This window comes from Hakea prostrata, chromosome 3 (assembly GCF_041222555.1).
Source record: "Hakea prostrata isolate BN-2017 chromosome 3, UWA_Hpros_2, whole genome shotgun sequence".
Lineage (NCBI taxonomy): Eukaryota > Viridiplantae > Streptophyta > Magnoliopsida > Proteales > Proteaceae > Hakea > Hakea prostrata.
The window spans coordinates 19452993-19479348 of NC_142602.1; the positions used below are offsets into that span (position 1 = coordinate 19452993).

Consider the following 26356-nt stretch of genomic DNA (forward strand, 5'->3'; position numbering starts at 1 on the left):
TCTGAAAACCATGCAAGAAAAACCTGTAGGTAGTGTTATCTAAATAAAATGTTACAAAAGTCAGAATGTTAGCCAGTCATGTGGAGACATGGAATATATAACTTTAACCTATTTGGAAGAAAGAAAACCCAAGGTGCCCAGCTTTAATTCCTAGTGTAATGGTGGTAATTGTTGAAACAAAATCTAATTAACCTGGGGTTATGAACAGGTCTTCCTTATTTCATATGTATGATTTTCTGAGAATCATAAAAGCAGATTACAAATTTCCAAAAGTATATTCCAATGGCCAACCTCTGCTCGTGCTTGAAGAAATAGGAACACTTCTTTTCTTGCAAAAGAATGCCAGCATTAGTTGGCACTGCCATTTAAAATCATTCCACAGAAAGTAACAACAACGTGAACTACTACCATCAAATGAGAAAAATGTCAAATCAAATAAGACAATCCAGCAACCCGTTCCGAGACACTGGCCCAACAATCACTTCTATCACATGAACAAATGGGAAATGAATCTGCAGTGAACCATCGTCGACCAAAAATACTCCCCCTTTACAGGCTACTGATTCTACTCCCATACATTGTACACTAATGTGCAGACTAAGCAGTATACAGGCCAGATCTTCCTCCTTCAAGTTAAAAATCAATCCAGCATCAAAACCCGGTCTTGGATGCTTTTGGCCTAGCAATAGTGCTTAGAACTCTCTTCTGCTTTCACCTTGGGTGCAGATGAAAAAAAATCCTGGTTCCTTTATTACCAAGCAATTAGGTGTCCTCAGTCAAATTCAAGACTGAAATCATGACTTTCCTGCAACCCCCCCCTCACAATCCAAAATAGTGTCATCCTGCCTTACGCCTAACCCAGGATTGATATTTTTCTTTTCCATGAAATAATGAACAAGAGGTTCACCTGTCTTCTCACTGAACCAGAACCTTTTTCCCCCCAATTCTGGGTGACGGCAAATACTCAGATGAACTTTTTCCTATGGGTTCACATTGCAATCACCCATGAACTGATCTCCTCGTATTAGAAACTTCTTCCAGTATCGTTTATATTTTGAAATCCCCAGGTCCAGCCATGGTTTCATGTTCCCATTGTAATGCAACACTGCAGCATTCCTAATGGCTTCAGGGTCAATGTTGTAATCATGACCCAGTCCTGCCAAAGCCCATGAGCTATCCAGAGGATAAACCAGGTTGTGGAACGTAAGCAAGCTCACAGGCAACAATCCAGCTCTCAGTGATTCCTCCGTGATGCTGTGCTGCTGTTCATTTGTAAGATCAAAGCAAAAGGTTTAGAAAAAAATAATAATAAGAAAAACATTCAAAAAGTTCACGTGTCATTGGTTACTTAGTGGGGAAATAATATTGTAGCAATTGAAACTGGAAAGACAGACTGATTTCCAATCCCATTAAAGGTTCACATACTAAAAAGTATGACACCCTTGGTATCAGGATGTAGAGCGCTTCTTCACCAAATCAACAGTTTTTATGGGTGAATAATAACTAAATTAAACAAGAGAAACAAGGAAATATACAACGGATGGAAAAGAAGGGGGGGGGCGGAGCGACTAAATCAACAGTTAATTTGTCATAGAGAACTAAAACCTTCTCATTTCATGGAGCAAAAATATGTTTACAGTAACCCCCCCCCCCCCCCCCCATCCCAAAAAAAGGGGGAAAAGAGAATTAAAAAATAAGTAAAGGGAAAAGAATTTCATTCAAGAAAGGCTTGTGTGTGGATGGTAAACACTGCATAATTCACATAGTCTTGGTTCACCATTTTAAGCAGTGATGCTAAATAAAAATGTGAAGGATAGAATAAATGTTTTGCATAAATGTTCACTGCCATGCATGATTGACATGACATCAAATAACAAAGAATGGTACTTACATCTTGGAGTAGCCTTCGGTAAATTTCAGTAAGTTTTAGCTCCCTCCATCTCTCCAGATCAATTATATTCAGCCCAGAAAACCATATGCAAGAATCTCTATCAAAACTTTCCTCACCCAAAATCTCTTTCAGCTGACCCAATCTTACATCACAAAACTGGACAGCACCATTTACCTTCCCTTGCATATCAAGGCCCCACAATGGGGACAAATCTTGCTGGACAACAACATCATCATCCAAAACTACCACCTTCTTCAGATTCTTGAATATTTCAGGAAGAAGAAAATGTGAATGGCCAAAAACTGAGATATATGCAGTTCTCTGCTGACTTTTCAGAGATTTACTAGCGCCCTGGAAGGAAATACGGAATTCCTCTGGCAAAGACAGATGAAGTGGTGTATGAGTAATGTGACTGTCCAGGTTAAGATCCTCAATGTTCAGAACACGAACGCTAGCTTCCTTATAGAAATTTCTGGAAAACCAAAACTTCATGGCATAGTAATTTTGCTCATCTGTCAGAACATGAAAAACCTTATCCTTGCTTTCCTGTAACATCAATTCCAGGAGAACCAAATCATGTCACAGAAAGATGAGTTACCATTTTAAAATTCGGGAGAAAGATTGCTATTCAGCTGCATAGTATACTGTTTTTATCTCTCTTCCCACAGTAAAGGACCGATATGACATCTCATTTTGATTGGGAGATAGACACTGGGAGTTCCCAATATACATTACACAGCTTGGAAGCATTCTTTCTCCCTTATGATTTTAATGACCAAAGGGAAAAAAAACATCAATAGAGTTTAGGACTATTACATTTGCCTGCATCACGGTTGAGTTGATAACAACAGATGAAGCAAGGATGTTCTTGGATAAAATCACGTAATGATGCAATGCTGGATTTACATATTTCTCAGCCATAGAGAAATCCTCATCATGTGAGGGAGATCTAAAATATTCTACAGTCAATCCCATTGACAAGCAGTGGTGACTCTTGGGCATAGTCTGGGCAGCAAGTTGATAGAGAAAAGCACTCTGCTTCATGTGGAAGTGCGCTTCGTCCTCAGCCAGATCAAGTATCTGTCTCAATTTTTTTTCCACATTATTGCAATCCAAAACAACTGCTTTTGCCTTCGCAATTGTACTTTCCATCTTCTGTAACCTCTTTCTCATGCTGTCACAACAAGAAAAACAAGGTTTAATTTCCATACAGACTTCAAAGAAAATCATAGATGAAGGTTATTAAGTCAGATGTATTGCTCACAAAAGAATCTAAGAGCCCACCATATAATATGGTCATGTACATATTTACTTTCACATCAACCTTTCCTTTTTTACAACCACTTACAGATTGTTACTCATGCAATGCCAGGTACAGCAATGATGAAGCCATCCTAATATTATAGCAGCAAAACAACAGCACGTAGATCAAAGGCCTGCCTCCCCAGCCACTGCCAACTGAATCCCCCAACACTCCCCCCCCCCTTCCAAAAAAAAAAAAAAAAAACCCATAAAAAAGGGCAGTTCCCCTTTGGTCTCAATTTCTTCATACTTGGCAAGATTATTCTACAAATCACAATTTCCCATGTGATATAACTCATGGTGTGATGAATCTCCCCATGTTATGGTTCTGTTCTGACTTGACGATGTGAAGCTAAACTGTAGTTTCTAGTTCAGAGTTTAGAATCTATTTTCATTCCTCGTCAATTAATTGGAATCCAACCATTGGATCTTCAATACTATACTGAGGGATCAAAATACTATGAATAATATCTGACTTTAAGTTTTGGGTTAATCTGAACCCGAGATTGTTAATTATTTGTGGTGCTTACCTCCTTGTGAGCCCTATGACTCTGTTGTGGGTAGGACTCTGCAATCTACACTGGGGACAGTTTGAATACAGCATGCTTTTTGAACAATAAGAAAATCTAGCCTTAATTGCAACTTAGAAGAATTACCTTCTTCCTTTTAAGAACAGAACTAGCAGCAAGCTGGTTTAATTGAAGGGAAAATCTTACATGTATTGCCTCTGATTAGACTGAAATTTTCACCGGAGATCGATAACCCAATGATCCATTGATTCCAACAGATAAGCACTTAACATAGAAACCAGGTGATGCACCCTTATTAGATTAAGCAAGATCAATTAGGGGCCAATCTGACTAAATGGGTAGTTGGAAACTTATATTCAATGTGTATTTATATCTGTTTAGAAGAATTTATGTAAAAGAGTAACTATCCTAACATGACAGAATCCGTTCAAAAATCAATAGGATATTATCTGAATCCATCCAAATATGATAGGATGCGAACATGATATTGCCACTATCCGATCCGTTTACACCCCAACAAGTGAGAGGAAGACAAAGGGTTGGGTGCTGGAAGCAGCTCTTTGCGCAACTTAACTACTTGACGACATGGAGAAAAATGGAATTGTGGCTAAGTGGGCTCTTTGTGCAACAGTCCAGCACTTGTCAATGAACAGGAGTTTTTGCATTTACAGAAATATATCCAGAACTAAAGACCAGCCTGTAGCAGCTACAATGAATGATGTGAAATCTAAATGCAACGCCGTATCCATTTCTTGTGAGAGGAATCCCAATGTCAATTATATAGCTCAGGATTGAATATTTATGCAAGGTGGAAAACTAAAATCCCTAGAGCACAATTGTATCATAGAAGTCATAACCAATGTTAGCAAGATCCTAAAGGCCTATTGTCAAATTACGGAGAACCAATTTGGGTTTATGCCGGGTTACAACGGAGGCTATTTACCTAATTAGGAGACTTATGGAAAGGTATAGAGAATGTAGGAAAGACCTTCATATGGTATTTATTGACCTAGAAAAAGCTTATGATAGAGTCCCTAGAGCGTTAATTTGGCAAGTACTAGAGAAAATAAGTGTTGTAAGTAAATATGCAGATATAGTTAAGGATAATGTATGATGGTTCGGTGACTAGTGTTAGAACAGTGGGGGGACAAAGTAATGAATTCCCGATAACAATTGGGCTACATCAAGGGTCAACTTTAAGTCTATATCTATTTGCACTGATAATGGATGAATTAACCAAAGACATTCAAGATGAGGTCCCCTGGTGTATGCTTTTTGCGAATGATATTGTGTTGATTGATGAGACCCAAGTGGGAATTAATACCAAATTATAATCATGGAGAGTAGCTTTGGAATCAAAAGGCTTTAAACTTAGTAGATCGAAGACAAAATATCTAGTTTGTAACTTTAGTCATGATCGGGCGGATGATGAGGTGGTGATACTTGACGATAAAGAGATTCCTCAGAGTGATTGTTTTAGGTACCTAGGTTCAATCATAAGTAAAAGAGGTGATTTAGAGATGAGGTTTCCCAAAGAATTAAAATAGGGTGGATGAAATGGAGAGGTGCATCTGGGATCTTATGTGATTGGCGTATTCCATTAAAGCTTAAAGGAAAATTTTATAGGACCGTTGTTCGACCAACTATGATGTACGGTGCAGAGTGTGGGCTGTTAAAAAGAATCATATAGATAAACTCAGTGTAGCAAAAATGAGGATGCTAAGATGGATGAGTGGCAAAACTAAGATGGATAAGATAAGAAATTATCATATTAGAGTTGGTCAGGGAGTTGCTCCCATAAGTGATAAGCTTCAAGAAAGTCGTTTGAGGTTGCACGGTCACGTTCAACGAAGAGCTATAAATGCCCCTGTACGGAGAAGTGATATAATCCATATTGAAGGAACTAGAAGAGCTAGGGGTAGACCTAAGATAACCTTAGGAGAAGTGGTGAGAAAGGATATGTATAACTTAGGACTTGTATCTATAGCATGACCTCGAACTGAATTGATTGGAGGGCAAGAATTCATGTAGCCTACCCCATTTAGTTGGGACAACGCTTATTGTTGTTGTTGGTGTTGTTCCAATTTCATGGAACCCATCACCAATCAAAAGGAGTATAAATTATATCGATCAATCTCCATGATGTGGTTGGTTATGATAAAAATGACAGAAGTGTAAATATAATGAACTTAAAAGGGATGGCAAAAACAGCAATATTAGGATTTGAGAGATTAGCAGTACGCATGGGGTGGGGTAAACTTGGTTACAAGTCGAAAAGATTAAGATAAGGAATAAAACAGAAGGGAGCAGCAACTTTGGAAAGGAAAAATAGAAAAGAACAGAATACAAAGTAAATAAGACTAGGATGAAGGGTTAGGATTGAAAATAATGGAAACAAGCCATAAAGAGATGATACTTGGTGAGGAGTATAATTGGGATGATGGATTTTACAAAAAGAAAATATTGTTGGTAGAGATTAGGTCGTATACGAGGATAACCCCAAGGCGAGGGTGGACCAGGTATGTCGGATTGCTCTTCTTCTTTTTTTCCCTGGTTGCTGCCAGAACATGACCCCTCTCCTTTTTCCTCTTCTTTTTTTTTTTTTTTTTTTTTTTTTTTTTTTTTTTTGGGGGGGGGGGTGCAGTTGCAGGGGAGACAAAGGAAGGATAACCCCAAGGCAAGGGTGGACCAGGTATGTCTGACTGCAGTCACCACAGACTCAACCACACAGGCTGAGTCTCAACTCATTCTATTCAATGTGTCTAACAATGGGGGATTACATCATACATAAAGAAAATTAAGACTCCCAAAATACTAACTTGGACACTAACAACCACACAAGCTCTCAACCCATAAACTCAACTTATTCTATTCAATATTATCTAACAATGGCAGACTGCTAATGTTTGTATACCATAGAATTAAGACCAATGGACTAGGCCAGCTCAAGCCAACCCATTCAGTCCAGCTGGTCTTCTAGACACATGAACAGGGCATAGCCATGTATTTGACTAAGGTCAAAATATTATTAAAAGATTTCTGGGGCCAAAAATCATAGTACATGAAGATTTTGTTTTTAGGAGATTTAGAGGTCAATTTGGTTTCTATTCTAGTCATTTATGCATGCGGTTGAAATATAGAGCCTGGTAGTTTCTAATTTTGATTAGTATCTATTTTTCATAAGATTCTATTATCACTAGTTACTAGATTACTAGTTTCTATTTTAGTCTACTAAGTTTCTATTTCTTGTAAGCTTTAGCCAAGCAATAAGCAGGCCCTTTAATTGCAATAAGAAAAGAACTTATGGAGAAAATGTCTTGCGGCCTAATAGCCACAGGTATGGATAAAATACATGTTCAATAGCTGCGAGTGAGAGACCCAAGGCTGAGATAGCCCTTCCCTTATCCCCCCCCCCCCTACTCTCTCTATACATCCTTCTTATCCTGTAATGTCATTCTTTGTTATCTCAAAAAAAGTTCTAATTATTATATTGTCTTCATTATTATATTCATCCTGGTTGCCATCAATCTCCTTTTGGTTTATCCAATTCGAGGTCGGCTTTCGCATTATTTGGAATCAGATCTATGGCTGAACCAAGCTCCACTCCATTGTCCAATGGTGCTTGCTGACATGGCAAATCCAACTACATCATTGCAACTATTGGATCCAACCCAGAAGTTCTTACTGTTGAGCCACAAGCTGATGTAACCCTGGAATACAGGGCCAGTAGGAGGATCTTTTCTGAGAAAGCAGCAGGTAGTTTAGGGCTCAAAACCTTGCAGTGTGGGTCAAACTCTTGAAGGACAGCAGCAATTTAGGGCTTGTAATCCTGCTGTTTAAGTCTGGAATTCAAGGACAGGCACTGGTCTATTTATATATACTCACACTAGGTCAACTATGTGAACCCCATGTCTGGGCCAGTCTTCAGGATCCTCACTGATAGAACAAGCAATGAAGAGGGTGTAAACCTTGCTGTTTTAGGTCAAAATCTCAGAGGACAGCAGCAAACAATGCTCCAAACACCCTGCAGATAAGGCTAATTTGAAGCCCAAGTCTTAGGATTAGGACTAGGGTAGTCTAGGGCTAATTGGGACAGGTTTTAGGGTTCAGCCAGATTAGGTCTAGGTCTGGAGTTAATGAAAAGTATTCTGTTCCAAGAGAGATGCAGAAATTTCACTAGTTAGGGGTTGTATGTTTTAGAACTTCTAAGGTTAAATATGGGATAATTGAAGGGTTAGGTTAGGTTAGGCTAGAATTAATTATGTTTTTATATTTTTTTTAATTTGATTTGAGAATTAATCCCAATAGGTTAGGGTTTAGAAAATAGGTCCCTTAGTTTGATTAGGATTCTTGAGAAGTTGGCTAGGGTTAGGGTTTGGAGGAGAGGTAGAGAAGGTGTAGGAGAGAGTAATCCTAAAAGGGTTTAAGGTTTGGTTGAGAGGTTAGGGAGTTATCAGTGTTTTAGTGAAACTAGGGTTGGTTTCTACAGGTAGAAGATGAATTTCAGAAAATGCTAAACTATATAATGCAGGTCTATTAATGGAGATGGAAGTAGGAATAAGACTAGGGGAAAGATGAGATCCTAGTGGAGGGGGAAGGGGATGGGATAGGGAATCCTAAGGATTTTGGGATGGGATGGGCTGTTGCTGCCAAAAGCTATAGGGGAGGGTCTTCAGATTGCCATAAGGTGAAGAGAAAGGAAAGGGGAAGAAGAAGAGGGGCTGCACAAAGTTAAGTAGGGAGGGAGAGGGTAGGATTGGGATTGGGGATGATGTACTTACTTGAAGAGAGGAGGGAAGCAAAAGATCTTCAGTAAACTTAGTCTCACAAACCAGCTGCAGGCTACCATCCAAGGGAGCCCACGACTCATCTGTTCTTCCTTCAATTTTCAGCTTTATTCAATAATTCAAGTCAGTTCTTTTACATGATCTGAGGGGCTATTTATAGCCTTATTACATTAAAGGAAAATAACTAGAACTCAACAAAGAAAACCCACTTGGAACTCAACTTGGGAAACCTATTTGGGACTCAACTAAGAGAATCCTATGTGGATTAGGATACCCTAGTACAACTAGACTTAGCTTACTAAGCTAGAGGACTCCTAGGAGTTCCTAAACAAGTGCATCTTGCAAATCAACTTTAAAAAGGATCCTACTTTAAATTGGATTCCAACTTAGACTCCTACTCAGACAAGGACTCCAACCAATTGACCGAATGAAAAAGACCGAGCACTTTGGAGCCCAAAGTAGATGGGGAAATGACCATAGGGATTGGGCCATTCGACCTGTTTTGGGGCTCAAAATCTGAGGCGCCCTATGGTTGCCATCCTGATTGCATCATTAGGGCTTAGCTCCTTGCTGCCCAGGTCTGAATCTCAATGAACAGCAGCTAAATGAGACTCGAAGTTCTCTGAGAATCCTGCGACTAGAAATGAGTTTGACTTCCAATCCTTGGGTACTGAGAGGAGTGGTTTAGTGCTATATTTAGGGTAGAATTAGGTTTAAAAGTAAGAGAAAATATTGTGTTTTTCAACAAACTGTAAATACAGAAAATTTCCCAAGTTAGGGTTGGTAATTTTTAGAATCTTTTAGATTCTAGGGTTAGGTTTGGGGTCAAAGGTAGGGTAAGCAATGTGAATAATAACCTTAAGGCAATATGTAAAAGAAGAAAGGAGTTTATGGATGGATTTACCTTCTAGAGTTTGGGGTTCAACAGAATTGGCAGAATTCTGGAATTTCCAGATTCTGCCGCAAAGGAAAAAGAAGAGAATGAGAGAAGAGGGGCTGAGGAGTGAAGGGAATAAGAGGGAGGTGGTTGGGGAAGGGAAGGGACTCAACTGTGGGGTCCTAAGGGAGGAGGAAAAGGGGTGTGATGGGGATAGGGCCTGGGGATAGTTGGAACTAGGGTTTAGGGATGAGGGAGGGTGCCGCAAGGTATAGGGAGAAGGGGGAAGGCTGTGTGCAGGGGTTGGAGGGTGGAATGGGATAGTGGAGGGAGCTGGGATTACACTTGCTTAGGAAGTGAACTGCTGAGTGGCTGCTGGTTTGATGAGGCTTCTAGGGCTGCCGCAGGCTTGAAGAAGTTACAGAATTTTAAGACAACTCATCCCTCAAAACCCAAGTCGTGGGCTTGCTACCGGCAACTCCAAGTCTGCTGTTTTTATTTAATACTCAAACCTGATTTGCTACAATGATGTGGGGGATATTTAAAGCCTTACGACTGAGGGAAACCAACTAAGACTCAACTAGGGGATCCTATTTGGATGAGGACATGGTTCTCAAGGCGGCAAGATGACCAAAGCGGTTGGGGCTCTGCCTAGGCAATTAGGCTACAAAGCAGCACCTAGGCGGCAATAAGGCGACCAAAGCGGTTGGGTCAAATTTTTTCAATGCAACTAATTTTAAACTACTTTTCAATACAACTACTTTCTATAATAAGCTATACAAGCATTAAATAATCACATTCATCCAAAAAAAGCAAGCATTCAATAATAAAATCAAGCATTTAATGATTCATCGATTCTCAATTCCAAATGACTAATTAATAAATTTATATACAGCTTTGTAGAATAAATTTTGATTTAAAAATAAAATCAAGAAAAAAAAATTTTATGTACAAATGTCAAAAATGCGGCCGCTTTAGCGTTTAGGCGGCAACAAGGACACAAGGCGACAAAGCAGTAAAAAACTGCACATCAATTAAGCAATTCAAAACAAAGCGGTTGAAAAACCGCCTTGCCGTCTAGGAAGACGCTTTGACAACCATGGATGAGGTTTTTCTTTTACAACTCAAAAAGGACTCTCGAAACAACTAGAAAAGGAGTCTTCTAAAGAAAATCCTAAACAAAGATAACTTGCAAAATAAAACAACCAACTACCAAAAGGAATGCTCCTTGAAAATTGGATTCCAACTGGCACTCCTAGTCTAATAAGGACTCTAACCACTAGTCCAACTGAAAAATGATGTAGATCTATTATCCTAAAATTACTCTGGGTTTAACTGGACCCTTTTGGTTCCCCCAAAGGGACAAATGACCAAATTGCCCTTTTGAAGTTTTGGCCAACCCTTGGTGTGCCACTAAGGCCTTCTTTTAGGTATAAATTTTAGAGGGACCCTATGCTTGCTGAATTTGGTTACATTCTAGGCAGACAGTGAATGGACTCCCAGTGCCGCCCTCGATAAGTGAAGACTTGGATTATTCTTTGGATGATGATTATGATTATGGTTCGCCCCTTCCAAAAACCGAGATCTCGGTGAGATATGGTCTTTTTTTGGAGCCAACTCAATGGCCCCTCTCAGTGGGTTTTAGGGTCCAAATTGGGCTTAAACATGGTAGTTAGCCTAATTTAGGCCTTCTGAACACATTGGTGGCCTTGGATTTGTGAGAAAACAACCCTAAGTATGAATTCTAAGTCTACCCTAAATGTGAAATCGAAATATTATAGGATTGGCGAATGCAAGGTTATACAACATGTAATATAGAACATTTAAGGCATATAAATGAAAAGCAAGTATATCAAATACATAAAATAAATTAAATGTCATCAAAATTCCATCCATGTGAGTATCCCAATCTCGACTCTCAAAAATAGAATAAAAAAATTGTACAACCATTAAAAGTTCTATATAAGTCAACTCATAAGTTCATAGGACAAGCATAGAATGATTGATCTTCTTTTGGTATTGTAGATGTGCTAAAAGTAGTTGCAAGTGAAAATCCAACTAGAATCCATAAAAAATGGGGCAAAATTTCAGAGTTCCAACAAGATCTAGTGAGATATGGACGAGACATGGCGAGATCTCGGGCAAGATATGGCGAGATCTTGAGCGAGATGTGGGAATCTCGCCCTTGATCTCATCTCGCCCTTCATCTCGCCCCGCTTTCTTAAAAGAGCGAGATTTCTCGCAAGATCTCATACCATGATTATAATGACCTTGCATACAAAGTATACATTGTCTCCAGGATTCTTCTTGCTGAATCCACAAAGAGGATTGGAAGAGACACCATCTTCAATACACTAATGAACAGTAGGAAGTCCAAAGCTCAAGTGATAGTAGACAATGGGAGTGATTTGAACATGGCCTTTCTAGTGTATGTCATTGATGGATAGCTCAAGCTTGAACCACCTCCACAGCCTTAAAATGTGTTTCTAATTAATGACAGCACTTTAGAGGTCAACCAAAGGTGCTCTGTCCCACTACACCTTTCTGACTACGAAGTTGTATGGTGTGATGTGATACCCATGATTTTGACCAACTTGTTGTTAGGAAAGCGGCAGATCTACGACAACAATTTCTTAGTGGGAGGTAAAAGCTAAAAGCAGCCAAGTGAAGCGCCAACAACTCCCGAAGCCCATACTTGAGGAGCTATCGGCAAAGGAAGTGAGTAACGGTCCTCAACAACTTACAGATAAAGGAAACAGGTTATGAAATCCTTACTAGTTGACTTACATAGAGTCCTTGCAAGCCAATGATGAAGCCAAGGAAGCCTCTTTATTGGTAGACCCCAAGTCTGAACTGAAGATGACATTTATCACTTATGAACCAAAAGACACACTTGAAGATGTAGAGCATGCGGACTTTGTTCCTCCAAAGCACCTTGGAGATCGCCCGCATGTCTATATGATTTCATTTCTAGATACAAAGTGCTACCTGAATTTTGGTATGGCCTGAAGACGGATATTCAGAGCATGAAGATCACTCCTTCAATTTTCAAATTTGATGTTGAATTTTCTTAGGGGACTGATATAGAATCAAAGGTTGGACAGAAGAATACCATAGAACCAGACCAATGGGCCAGGCCAGCTCAAGCCAAATCATTCAGTCCAGTTGGTCTTCTAGAAGGGCCAAAAGAGGCCACACACTGTTCATGTAAACAGGGCACAGCCTCATATTTGACTTAAAGTGGAAATAATCTTGAATGATTTGCAAGGTCCAAGGTCATTTACATGAAGACTTTGATCAGAGGAGATTTAGAAGTTTAGTTCGGTTTATATTTTGGTTATTTAGGAATATGGCTGAAATATAAAGCCTGCTAGTTTCTAGAATTAATTAGTTTCTATTTTCCATAAGATTCTATTATCACTAGTAATACTTGGTTACTAATTTCTATTTTTAGTCTACTAAGTTTCTATTTCTTATAAAGCAGTGGCTGAGCTACAAATAGGCTCTTTAATTGCAATACCCTCTCCCCCCCCCCAAAAAAAAAAAAGGAACTTCTAAAGAAATTGATTTGTCGCCAAGGAGCCTCAGTTATAGAGTAAAATCCATGTTCAATAGCCCATCCCCCTACACCCCCCCCCCCCCCCCCCCCTCTTTTATTCTTCAGGCTCTTTAATTGCAATACCCCCTGCCCCCAAGCCAAAAAGAAAAGACTTTTAATTCTTCTCATTCTTCTATATATATCCTTCTTCTTATCCTTATGTGCCAATCTTTCTTACGTGGGGGAAAAAAAAAGGAACTAATATTTTTTTTTTTTCCTTCATTATTGTGTTGATCATGGCTGGAATCGATCTCCCATCAGTTTATCATATTCGAGGTTGGCTTTTGCACTAATTATTTTACATCAATATATCTGACTCCCAAAACAGCAACTGGACACTAACTAAAATAAAGAAACTAAAGGATTAAGAACCAAGTATCCTACGCAGCTGATTTCTAAAATAAATTGAATAAAGTAAAATAACAACATTATTTCCAAACTAACATAAATTCCTAAAGTTCTAATACCCATAACGCAAACTAGACCCAGTTCATATTGGTCTCAAAACCCAATTGGGTTTCGGTAGGTCCAAAGCAGTTAATCTACATTAAAATGCCAAGATAAAAATAATGCAGTGTATTTAATTGATCAAAACAGTAGCCAACTAGGATCTTTTCACATGAGGGAAATTCAGATTTGACAGTTTTAAGAATGAGACAGAATTCAGATGTGAAGCAAAGCTGAAATCTAAAGTGCTATCACAATGATAACTCTAGGATAACATCAGGACAACAGGGACAGATTTGTACTTCAAGGTAAGGGTAGTAACCGAAATAGAAGACTAAGAACCAGATGGGCTTAGTACTAGATGGAGAAGTGAGGGAATGATATAGCAGAAATGAGAGAACAACAAGGACAGCAAAGCAACACCCGGGCTTCACGCTGCAAGGTGGATCGATTGGATTAGACACCAACCTACCTTGATCAAACAAAAGGTTTCTCCATAGAGAAGAATAGTTGACAAAGCGACTTGATGAGTGATCCACCCTCTTACATAAGTCCCTTTATATAGCAATTCTAAATATACAAACATTAAATGCACTATCCAACCACTAGCTATCGTTGCCACGGTGACGAGGCGATGTGAGGCGGCTTAGGCTAGTTGAGGCGATGAGTCGACGAGGCGCCCTCCAAGGCACTTTTGAGGCAATCGAGGTGTTCTAAGTGAAATTTTGGCTGTAATTGTAAATGAACATGTATTATGGAAAAGAAAAAGATCACATTCTAGTCATCCTATATGTCATATATTGATGCATTCATCTGTCTTGATGATAATAAAGCTTCTATTCTGAAAAAGAATAAACAATAATGAAGAAAATTGGTTTTTCAGCAAACAAGGTCTTAGGTAGAGATCATTAGGCTTCAACATGCTATTTTTTAAATTGGAATAGGTTACTAATTATAGAACCCCTGACTCCCTGTACATTATTCAATAATAGCGAAACCAAGATGTAATAACAAACACCACGAAATAACGAATAGAAAAATAAACAAAAACGAAAACACACAAAGATTTAACGAGATTCACACACCGATATGGTATACTACGTCCACGGGCCAAAGAAAAAGAGTTTTCCACTATATAGAAGAACAGAAGGAGATCTCACAACCAATAGCCAAAAATGGTGTTACAAGAACTCTCACCCAAAACCCTAATCGAAAATCACAAATCTCTCAATCATATGTGGTAGGCAAACATAAGATACATATATATAGACTACAATCGGGTAAACGGGTTGACCCATCGAGTCCGATCGTACCATACCACGGGGGCTCTGCCCCAGCACCCCCTCCACAGATTTCCACAAATGGGGCATTTGGTTTGCCCACCAAAATATGTCGGTGCAGATCCATCTTCCAAATCGGGTACAAGAATTCGGGTCAAAACATAACACAAGATAACTACTGTGCCGCAACTAACAAAAACGAAGCAACAAAACATTGCAACAAGGGAAAGCGATCCCTAATCAGAGAGAAATACAAGCTTACATATTACTTCCAAGCAACAATAATTAGTAAAAGCTAATAAACTGGTCTCTTTAGTCGATTATAACACTAAATTAACAGTAACAAAGTTCAGTTAAAAAGGAACAAAGTTGAAGAAAAAAAGAGTATATCGAGGACATATCGTCACTTGAGAAGACGGTGAACAAACACCCAAAAGATTGCTGGAGTTTACTGCAAATTGATTAAACAAGGGAAAAAATAAAAGAGAGGAAAAAAAGTAGAGAACAACATTAGTAACCTTCCCGGCTTCACCTGAGACAAATAGAGATTCAAAGAACCGCCTAAGTGCCGCTGCAACTACCCGAGTTAGTTCACTACTGCTGCTGCAACTTGAGTTACAGAGCTTTGTAACTTTGCAATTCAGATTTTTTATAGGAAAAGAAGAAGAAAGAAGTTGTTGTCAATAGGTCGCTGCAACTCTCGCCCTCTCAGTAGTCGTCGATAGATCGCTACAAGCCTCCAACTCTAGCCTTCTCCTTTGAGTTTTAGGGCTTGAGTTTTATGACTCGAGTTTAGAGTCGATCATTTTTAACTTTTGGTTGTGCTTTTTTTTTTTTTTTGGGGGGGGGGGGGGGGGGGGGGGGGTTAATGTAATGATCCCATGTAACACCACTACAAATATGCATATTACTTCCAACCAATAATTAATTTCCAATTGGAATTTAATTGCCAATTGATTCTTTGCCTTTGATTTGGCATCATTGATTTGGTTTTTGAAAAATTTTCAAAAGTCAGTGCCTTGGGGTACGAGGTGACACCTCAAATACCAAGGTGAGCGCCTTATGACCTAACAATAAGGCGATGGTTGCTTTACGACCTTTGACGGAGCCCAAAAGCCTAGGCGATACCTTAAAACTATGCCACTAGCTAACACCTACCTAATAATGACCCAACCCTAACTTAACTCTTAACAAAGGAAAACCTTTTTTGACAAAAGTTCCTTATTTTCAAACTATAGCCCCTTTTATTGACTCCGATGAGAATCTCAAGGATTAGATTTGGGCTCTATGAAGGTTATAACATGTGGGATGACTTTAATCCACTAAAATATTCCTAGCCCATGAAAGCCATGGGCCAATTCGGATCATATCCTTAGGCCTTTGATGGGCTTGAACCATTGGGTCTTCAATTCTGCAACAACTCTCCTCGGCATGAATCATTCATCTCCGATAAATGGATGAATGACATGTAACGCTCATACAAATCAGAGTCGAGTTTTTAGAAATCGTCAGCATGAATCCAAGTACTATCATGTCATATAGACGATTCTTCCATTTGACAAGGAAAGCATGGTATCCGGTGCCATGATGAGTGGTTTAGTAAGAGTCATCCAAAACCTCCTCAATAACGTCATCGATTGGTGGCTTAACTTGAGGCAGCCTCAACATTTGTTCGATGTCATCATCATCATCAAAGGGATGTCCTGCATCAAGATGCAAGTCAGCCACGTTTAAGACGTTGCTTATGTTCGCTTCTTTCGGTAACTCGAGCACATAAGCATTTGGTCCAGTATGTTTCAGCACCTTGTATGGACCCATCTTCTTTGCATAGAGTTTGTTGTTGACTCCATGTTAGAACCTTTTTGGATTAACACAAACCATCACCATGTCTCCCGGTTGAAACTCTACATATCGTCGATGATGATCAGCTATAGCCATGGTTGTCAAGGCGACAAGGAAGTGCTAGGTGATAGAGGGCAACGAAAATCAAGGCGACACCAAGCAAGGCAGCCACCTTGACAGACGCTTTGACAACCTTGGTTGTAGCCTTGTAGACATCATTGTTGAAAGCTATTCTTCGACGAACATCAACATGTACCTCTGTCATCAACATGTTGAAGCCTTGCACGTGCTTATGGTGGCAGTGGGACAAGGTCTATAAGCCGTCAGGTTCGAACTCCAAGTAGAATCTCAAATGGAGTATGACCTATTGTATGATAAATTAAGTTGGTTGTAAGCAAACTAAGCTATGTCAAGTATGGAAGGCCATGTCTTCTCATAATCACAAACCAAACACCTCAATAAATTTTCCAAGCTTCAATCACCACCTTCGTTAGCCCGTCAATTTTTGGATGGAATGCGGTTGAAAATTGTAACTTTGTGTTAGTATTCAGCCACAATGTCTTCCAAAAGTAGCTCATGAACTTGACGTCACGATGTGAGAAAATGCTACTTAGTAGTCCATGTAGTAGTACAAGCTCCTTGAAGAACATCTTTGCAATGTGAGATGCATCAAAGGTCTTGCGACATTGGTATAAAGTGAGCAATCTTTGAGAATCAATCAACTACAACCATGATGGAGTCGTATCGCTCTTTTGCTAAGGATAGCCCAAGTACAAAATCCACACTAATATTATTTGCTACCATTTTTTCATTTTCTGGTTTTAATAATTATTTTTTAAAATTATGTATTTTTATTTTATGTATATATGATATATAAGCTTCAACTTAATATATGTGAGACAACATCACTTGATCTTTTTTTTTTTTTTTTTTGCAAAATACTAGTTCCATTGTGTTTATTATGCTTGAAATAGGTAGTATGCAAGAATCCAAATCATTTTGAGTCCATATGAGGCCCAAAATTGAAGTTCCAATTTCCAGAAAAACAAAAAAAAAAAAAGTGTCTAGTTTTGACCGAAACATCGAAATTTCGGCTTTTTGCAAGGTTGAAATTCCTGTTTCGGTCAAGTTTTCTTCCTTGGTTTCAAGAAAGTTATACATCAACAGAACCATATATGTATCCTTGCAAAACAAAGGCCAGCTAAATGAGATATTGAAGAAAGATTCCAATCAAGTTATACAAATTACAAAGATAATACAGTATCAAATCAATTTGATTCGTTAGTGTGTGCACACAGCATGTTTATGCATCTACATGACCATTCAAAAGAGGATTATAAGCAGTAAGCACATAATAACTAATTATGCAAAAACAGAAGGGGGGGGGGGGGAGAGGGCTTCTTCAAGGCAAAATAAGGCAATCATGTAAATCATTTGTCACTTACTGCGGCGGAAGATCTGCATCTGTAGTGGACTCACTAAGAATATGCTCAAACTCTTGAATGTTTTCCTTCAGCTGACGTGATAGCTTGTCATGAGCTGGAAGTTTTGCAACACTAGGAAAGTAAGCTCTTGCAACAAAAAGCAGGTCCTTCATTTTCTTCACAACAGAATCGTTCATTTCTTGCTTATGCTCCTCACACCAAATGCAGTAGCTTCCAAATTCACGCTGACATGATTTATCGGTTTCAGCCGTTATAACCCCTTTTGCACGCTCGCTTTCAGCAGCTATAACCCCTTTCACATACTCACGGACTACAGCTGAACCATCAACCTTCCCATTCTGTCAAATTGTTTTAGAGGAGTAGTTCTGTAAGTTAACCACCATAGAGGCACCACACAAGGACTCAATTTATTCTGCAAAATAATGTCCTTTGGCAAAGTGCTCTTTTTCTTTCTTTTCTTTCTTTTCTTTTCTTTTTCTTTTTTTTTTTTTCTTTTTTTTTTGGGGGGAGGGGAGATTCTTTGTTGTTTTGAAAAGCCAAAGCATTCAGAGTACGCTTACTTTTGCAGCAGGACGTTGTTTCAGCACAATCTCTGGAGACGCAGGCAAACCTGTGTCTGATATAAATGTAACAGTAAAAGATGGGATTTTTTAGCAAGCTAAAAGATAATAAAATTATCAGGAAATGTTTTAAGAAAATATTTGCAAGCCCACCATTCTTTCGAAGTGCAGTGACTTGTGCAGAACCCCTGCTATTCATGTCATCCTTAGTTTCCTTGATGCGCTTTTCAATGTCCTGATATAGGAAAAACTAAATCACCGAAAAAGAGGGAGAAAACAAATTGAACATTCTAGTTCCACCAAGATGCATAGATTCACATATCCCACTTCACACACCCACCCACACACCCCCCCCCCCACCCCCAAAAACAAAGGGTCATAAACTCAGAAAAGGTCCAAATGTCGGAGGGTCCTAGGAGGGATGGATTGGAAACCGTCCTAACTTTGGCGGTTTTTTCACAAAGTAGATGCTCTTAAAGACTCAAACAAGCCTTCAAGCTGGCATCATGAACTTTTTATCGTCACACAAAGCGGTGGGCCCTATTCACATCATCAGACAGCAGCCAACCAAAACAACAGAGGAATGCAACAAATCATAACTAGTTAAAGAGCCAGAAGCCTACATCAGCTATGATTAGCAAATAGTCATGCTCCCACCAGGAAAAGCAAACTTCAGAGACAAAAGGGCATTGGGGGGACAGGAAATTAATTGTACAGCAATCACACTAACAGCAGCATCAAAAATGGGTTTCATTTATGTTGGTGTTGCTGAAAGACAAGTCTGCTGATGTGAACCAAATTCTAGGGTTTAATGCGTAGGGAGGTTGCCCTAGATTTAGGCTCACTACAAGATCCTCTTCAGTAGAATCAGCAGTCAATTAAAACCCTACAGTTGAAGGGAATGGGTTGGCCATGGTTAAATTTTATCCCTAATGGTTTTTAGGGTTTGTGAGGAATTAGGGTATCTAGGGTTTTGGGAATTCAGGGGATATGCAATTCTTTTGTGATATGGGATGTGACGTAAATATTTCCTAGGGGAAAGGTTAAATTAATGTTTTTATGGATCTCAAATATACAAAACCTATCCCATGGGAGGTATGGATAAATTCATTGAGGCAGAAGCTTGGGTCTATATATGTCAAAATGGGTTGAAACTTGGAAGGAATGTAAGTAATAATATAGGGATATGATTCCCCAAGTTTGGTGGGGTTTGGATGGCAAAATTGAAAGATCTTAAGTTTCTTGTTTTTAGGGTCTTGGGAGGTAAGAAAATTTAAGAAAATAATTGTATCTTGAAATCGGAAGGTCAGAATAGGGTCAAATTGGAAGCTGAGATCACTAGGCTGGGGGGTGAGGTTCCCAATGTTTGGGAAAGATCCAACGATTAGATTGGTTTAGATCTGACCACCTTAAAATTTGGGTCTCTAGAAAAGTCCAAAAATTCAAGAAAATAAAAAAGCAAGGTGCGATGGATGGGGGAAGAAAAGGGAAGGCTACAGATGAGATTGGGGATGATGTTCATCTACTAAGAGATGGTTAACGGCTGCTGCACTTGAAAAAGAATGCTGAATTTGAAGAAGATGAACTATTAATTCCTCGCGGCACTCCTAAGGAAGCAATGACTTTGATTCCTCCAAATTCAGAAATTTTATTCAATTCAATAACGATTACAGAGAAAAGAGGCTTTATTCATAGCCTCGAATAAGAAAATATAAAAAGGACTTTTAGGTTGGAAAACCAATCAGAACTCTAATTGGCTAACCAATTCTAACTTTAATTACTAATTGATTAAGACCTTAGCTTGCACAAGAAACCTCCATAACTTACTCAAGAGGACTACAACCTAAATTCTAAAAGTAGATATGGAGTCCTAATAAAAAGGAGAATCAAAGTGAACTCAAATTAGGGGATCCCAATTCCCAACACAACTAGGGATTACAATTAGACAAGGACTTTGGGAACATAAAATAATGATCCAAATAAGAAAATAAAAATAGACCTAGGGTCCAGACAACAAAATGGACTCAATGGGACCCAGACCTAGTCACAACGAAAATGGGCAAAATTACCAGAATATCCCTATATGTGGACAAATTTCCTAGGGTTGCTCGTAGGGCAGTAGGGAGCTAGACCCCTTGGGCCGTCATTCAGTGGTCGAGGACTTAATTTACATCATCCAGCTATACATCGTATAATGTTGGTAATTGTTAACGATGGCCACAGTTTTAGTTATCAAGCTTCAACCAATATGTGATGCTGAATTAATTAGGGTTGCAATATGATATTTTCCCTACTTCCACATTCAACATATAAAGTATTTCTCTTATTTGACTCTCGAGTACGTATACAAAGGATATAAGAACCATGTTTTGTTCAAAAGCATAAGACCTGCACTGCTCTATTACAACTGAAGCAGCAGAGTTTAAGAATTTTGAAGGCTCAACTACAAAATAGTGGTCAAAATAGGAATGGTTCAATATGATTTATAAAAGAAAAGGAAACAGCAAAATAGGAAGAGAAAGCAGCTACCGCTAGGATAGCAGAACAATACCTTCAGCCTACAATCGTACACAGCCAAAACATCTCACAATACCCTTCTTTTTTCTTATTCTTTTTTACCATTTTTTCATTTCTTGGATTTCCAGACATCCTAGAACACTAAGAACAAGATACCCAATACCTTCCAATAGAGCTGTCCAGACCAAACCAATCATGGCGGATCACATCCCTATATCATTACCTACATTCCCTCCAAGTTTCAGCATATTCTAACATCCCTAACCCTAGAAGCAGCCAGGTTCTTGAATTTTTGTACTCCTTAAAACGCTGAAAAGAAGAACTTAGATCTAGCCCAATTTACCCATTAAAACATCACTAAATTAAGGTATCATCACCCTATCATCACATCCCCCCTCACAAAAAGAAGTTCTATCATATTTAGCCATGGGATCTCCCGATCTAAAACTACTACCCACATCTTTGCGACAAATTTTTCTACAAAGATCCATCTGATCCCTAACTTGACACACAACCTCTTTAGGCCTTCATTATCACATCATCCAAATCCCATAGCCATTATCCCAGGGACCCTTTTAAGATTTCCCAATTTTACCCCAGAGACACCCTATCCAAAATATCAAGAAACTCTTCTGTGGACCCATTTGAGTTGGTTCACTTAAAGATCTTGGTTAACTGGCTCTCACTCACTTAAGACTACATCAGTAATTTCAGGGAGCTTAGGTAATGGTATATGGGGATGATGACCAGAGTTTGAGACAATCCTGATGGTTAAATTGGTGTAAAACTAAGTTTCAATTTTGGGTTTCTCAGGGAGTCTGGAAATTCAAAAAACAGTGGGTAACACCTTACACCTCCAATAGTAAGTTGATTTTGACTCTTGATTGAATTAAGCTAATGATATGTATATGCTATAGGATGGATTTCCAATGGACTCTAACAGTTAATTTGGACAAAAGATATGTTTCAGTGGCAAGGACATAGGGAAAACGAAAATAAAACAGGGGAAATCATGGTTTAGGGAATTTAGAAGGTTAGAAGAAGAAATGCAGAAATTCAGATCAGAACTTACTGTTGTTGAAGAATAGTCAATGGAATGCACTGATTGACCATTCAACTTGAAGATTTTCAGTAAAATTGAGGCTTCTTCAATAGAGATCAACTTAGCAGCTTAGAAGAACTTGAAGATATTAAAACAAGGAGAGATCGGGAATTAATATAACTCAATTAAGACTAGATTACTGGTCACAGATGCTATGATGAACGGTACCTTCAGCGTTCCTATTGGAATTAGAACTTCAAATAATTATATAAAACAAATAATAATAATAATAATAATATGCTAATTAAAAATAAACCAACCGTATGCCCACCATTTTATGAAGCTGCTGCAGAGAGGTTCCCCACACCTAAGCTACACCTAGCGGTGCAGGCTTAGAGATCTGAGGCTGTTTTTGGGCAGCCAAACTGCATCAGTCTTTGGTAATTATGAAAAGTGATGCACTAAGTTGCAGAAAAAGTAACCCTGAAGCTGTTTTTGGTACTTATTATATTGGTTTCTAAAATCATTCTTAAAGTCTGTCATTTCTATATTTACTTCCTCATTTCCAGAATTTTCAACATCCCCACATATGCGCACCTCCACAAGAACCAAAACCAACTTTTACCTAACATACGCCCACCATTTTAAGGAGCTGGCGTAGAGAGGATCCCAACACCTAAGCTACCCCTAATGGTGCTGGTAGATCTGAGGCTGTTTCAAGGCAGCCAAACTGCATCAGTTTTTGGTACTTATTATGAAAGCAATGTACTATCTAAGTAGCAGAAAAAGTGAGGCTGTTTTTGTAGTTATATTGATTTCTGAAGCTCCGTTCTTAAATTCTGTCACTTCTATAGTTACTTCTTCATTTCCAAATTTTTCAACATTTCCACACATGCACACCTCCACGAGAACCAAAACCCACTTATTTTACTCACTCAAAAGTACACAACTTGCATTTTTATAAGTGCATTTCTGAGCAACTACACAATGCAATAAAAAGGTAGGCTTCTAAACCGAAGAACCTTATTTATTCTTCTAGTTGGTACTTAGTAATAATGCATCATGAAGTCTTGAATGTTTATTTAGAGAGAGACTGGGGGCTCAATGTTCATTGGCACTACATATAAAGCAAACAAGATGAAACTCATGCTGTCCTAAACATTTTGAGAAATTGAAAGAAAAATAAATGAAGGAGCATTACCTAGACATCAAATTATAAGTGTCATTGAAGTAAAACAGTTTTTCACAAAAAAAGAATATATAATTGCAAAGGAATCATAAAAAGAGTATGAAGGAACCTTTGTAAGGGGCTCCAATCTTCTTATGATATCATTCATATGTTCTGATTGATTTGCCTGCAGTGAGAAAAAACGTATAACTCTTGACGGTTCAAAATATAACACACATTGTGAGACTCTCCTGTGGAAGAACTATCTCGTGGTCCAAGTAAATTAACCAAAAACATACGTTATAAAAACTCTCCACTATTCAAAGTGAGACTTGCTACCTCAGATTGATTCTCAGTGTAACTGGGGTCCAACTGATTATGTCTTCCAAAGGCCTTCCAGATAGACAAAAGAAGAAAGATAAATGAATGAACATGATAATCGAAATGCGTAAACTTCTAGCAAATTAATAAGCTCATCAAATAACATGACATGTGACACTCACTGATACCGGTCGTCTATCTTCGTTAACATATCCTGCAGAAGTTGAAAACAATGTCACAGATCTCGTTGACACACTTGAAAACAATAGAAGAGAGAAACAGCTAAATATATATGCAGTGCCCTACAGGTGACAAGCGCATTAATTCTATATATCTCTAGATTCCAGGAATAACGGAAAGAAATCACCAGGGTAAGGGTACTTGGGGACAATGGGAAAGAGTGAAGAACGTTAAATCGCTAAGACACTATGGGACAGACACTGCCTCAAGTGTAAAACACGTATGTTTCAGGGAGTAGCAGGACAAGTGCTTTAAAGGCAGAAGACTACAAAAGGAACGAGAATTCAAATGCTATAAACAGAAACTCAAGAAGACTATGTTCTCCAGCGATCAGGCAAATCACAGATCTGCATTTCTCCATCCAGAGAAGATCGCATTGCTAACGGAAAGTGAGGAATCAAAGGATGAAAAGCCCTACTTGGAGAAAACGAGAGAGAATACAGTAAGAGAAAAAAGCAGGAATCAGATGCAGAAGAAAGCAGATCTAAGCGTGAGTGTAAGCTTGAGAGAAAGAGAAAGAAATACCAGTGGAGTTAAAGCTGTTGTGGAGGCCGAGCAGGAAGACGAGAGGAACGAGCATAGAAAGGATAACGAGGCCAAGCACTGCCACTCCAAGACCTCTCCAAGCCCTCTTCGCAGGAAGTGAACCACCCTTCATTTCCACTTCCTTTGTGTTCTGCTCTTCCTTTCTCTCCTCCCCCTGGAAAAACAGAATACTTAATTTACCTAATCAACCATCTCGATCAGAGAGCATCACGACGAAAACGATAACCACCTTCTCTCCCCGGATCTCTTTAGCAATTCAGGATGTATACGCTCCAGGCGCTTTTTGTTTCTGTATCGGCCTTTTTCCCTTTCTTCTCTTTTTTCCATTTTTCATTTTTTTTTTTTTTTTTTTTTTTTTTTTTTTCTTTCTTTTTTCGTGTGCTGAGGTGGTAATCCTAACAACCTAATAATTCAATCCGACCGTTTGGACTTTTGCCAGTTGATCAGGGGCAGGGTGACCTCAGTGCCTCACCTAAACTCCTTTCTTTAATATATTCATGCTATCTTACCCAAAAAAATATATATATATATATATATATATATATATATATACTAGCAAATTTACACACGTGCAAATGCACGTGACCATATATGAAGGAGAGAGTGAGATCTTTGAAATTATTTTATGAGATATCTCGATATGCAATATAAAATAAAGACAAACACAAGAGAAGAAGTAATAATTTTCTAGGGAGAATGGTATGCATCATAGTTAAAGGAAATATAAAGCCAAACACTTAAGGCACATCATGGACAGGAACAAACCTGGTTCGTTTGACTTCCTGCATCAACAGAAACTCTTCCATTATTCAATGGTTCAGTACCTCCAGTCGGCCTTAAGTGTTTGCGCCGCTTGTAAGTACGTAAGCCATCTGTCGAACACTCCAAGTACTCCCCGATGCTGCCATCAGTATTATTCCTTTCAGACCCCCAATGTATGTCCATTAAGGGTAGCACCATTCCCACAAGGAACCAACACAGAGCAGCCCATAGAACCACCATTGCTTGTCCACTCTTCAACTAGCATTTTCGAATCAGCAAAAATCCCAAATCTTTAACTTTTTTTCTGCTCCAAATTAGGGTTTCACAGATGTGCGTGAAGGCCTTCCACAACAGAGGATTATACTCACAACCATGAGAGACAGATCGAGGGAGATTGAGAGAGAGACAGATTGAGAGAGGTTGAGAGAGAAATTGAGATATGTCGTGAGAGGAGATTGTGAGAGATCAAGCGGGATTAAAATTAATGATAAATTGATAATGATTCATGACTAAAATGTCAAAATTATCCTTGTAAAAGTAAGTAAATAAACAAAAAAAGATAGTACCAAATTATTGGTATTTGAAAACAAGAAAAGGAAGGAAAGGTCAGAAAAAGATTTGCGAAAACAGAATAGTAAATGCTTTTATCATAGTAGTATGATATGATAGCTGTTGTCTTGTTAAATTTCAACCAAAACCCTAGGTGTAGAATTCTAGGAGTCCTAGGTCGCTTGAAAACTAACCTAAAATCTTGAAGACCGGCCCAATATTCCCGCATCACATCACCTCATCGACCTTCCATTCCAATTTCAGCCCTATCGGGACCAACCAAACCCTAGGGATGCGTTGCCTAAATTCTGAAAATGCTACTTCTACCCTTCTGCCAAGCAGCAGAAGTAGAACAAAAAATAAATCTCCCATAGAGAAGTTACAATTGAATAATCACATACAAAAAAACACGGGGAGATAAACCCTTAAGATTGTCAGGGGATGTCTGTTAATCAGAGAACTCACAAACAAAAAAAACAAAAGTTGCTTTCAAGTACAGGCATGGTGTAACTACTGTAAAGGAAAGATTATAAAGACAAAGCTTCAGTTTAAAAGAAAATTGCAGAGTTTTTTCTTTTCTTGGGTAGAAACAACAAAGTCCAGATCACATGCAGAACAAATTATAGATATATAAAGTGACCATTGCCTGAAG

The 26356-nt window shown here is 38.7% G+C and overlaps 1 protein-coding gene across 1 annotated transcript; it reads right to left on the reverse strand.

Moving 5' to 3' along the window:
* Window positions 1–321: 321 nt before the first annotated feature.
* Window positions 322–24725, reverse strand: GAUT7 (galacturonosyltransferase 7). The gene is made up of 10 exons (XM_089149648.1): window positions 24373–24725; window positions 23790–23821; window positions 23626–23679; window positions 23417–23473; window positions 18713–18794; window positions 18560–18615; window positions 18000–18337; window positions 2708–3065; window positions 1892–2437; window positions 322–1262 (listed from the first exon to the last, which is right to left on the reverse strand). Exons 1-10 carry the CDS (start codon window positions 24503–24505, stop codon window positions 981–983), a joined length of 1938 nt encoding a protein of 645 aa, XP_089005774.1. The 5' UTR covers window positions 24506–24725; the 3' UTR covers window positions 322–980.
* Window positions 24726–26356: the final 1631 nt, after the last annotated feature.

Excerpts from the sequence above, each read along its gene's own strand:
- GAUT7 (XM_089149648.1), bottom strand. The coding sequence starts at position 24,505 with ATGAAGGGTGGTTCACTTCCTGCGAAGAGGGCTTGGAGAGGTCTTGGA. Across the intron at positions 3,066-17,999 it reads GATGCAGATCTTCCGCCGCA|CATGAGAAAGAGGTTACAGA; the intron begins GTAAGTGACAAA and ends TTGTTGTGACAG. Across the intron at positions 1,263-1,891 it reads ACCGAAGGCTACTCCAAGAT|CAGCACAGCATCACGGAGGA; the intron begins GTAAGTACCATT and ends ACAAATGAACAG.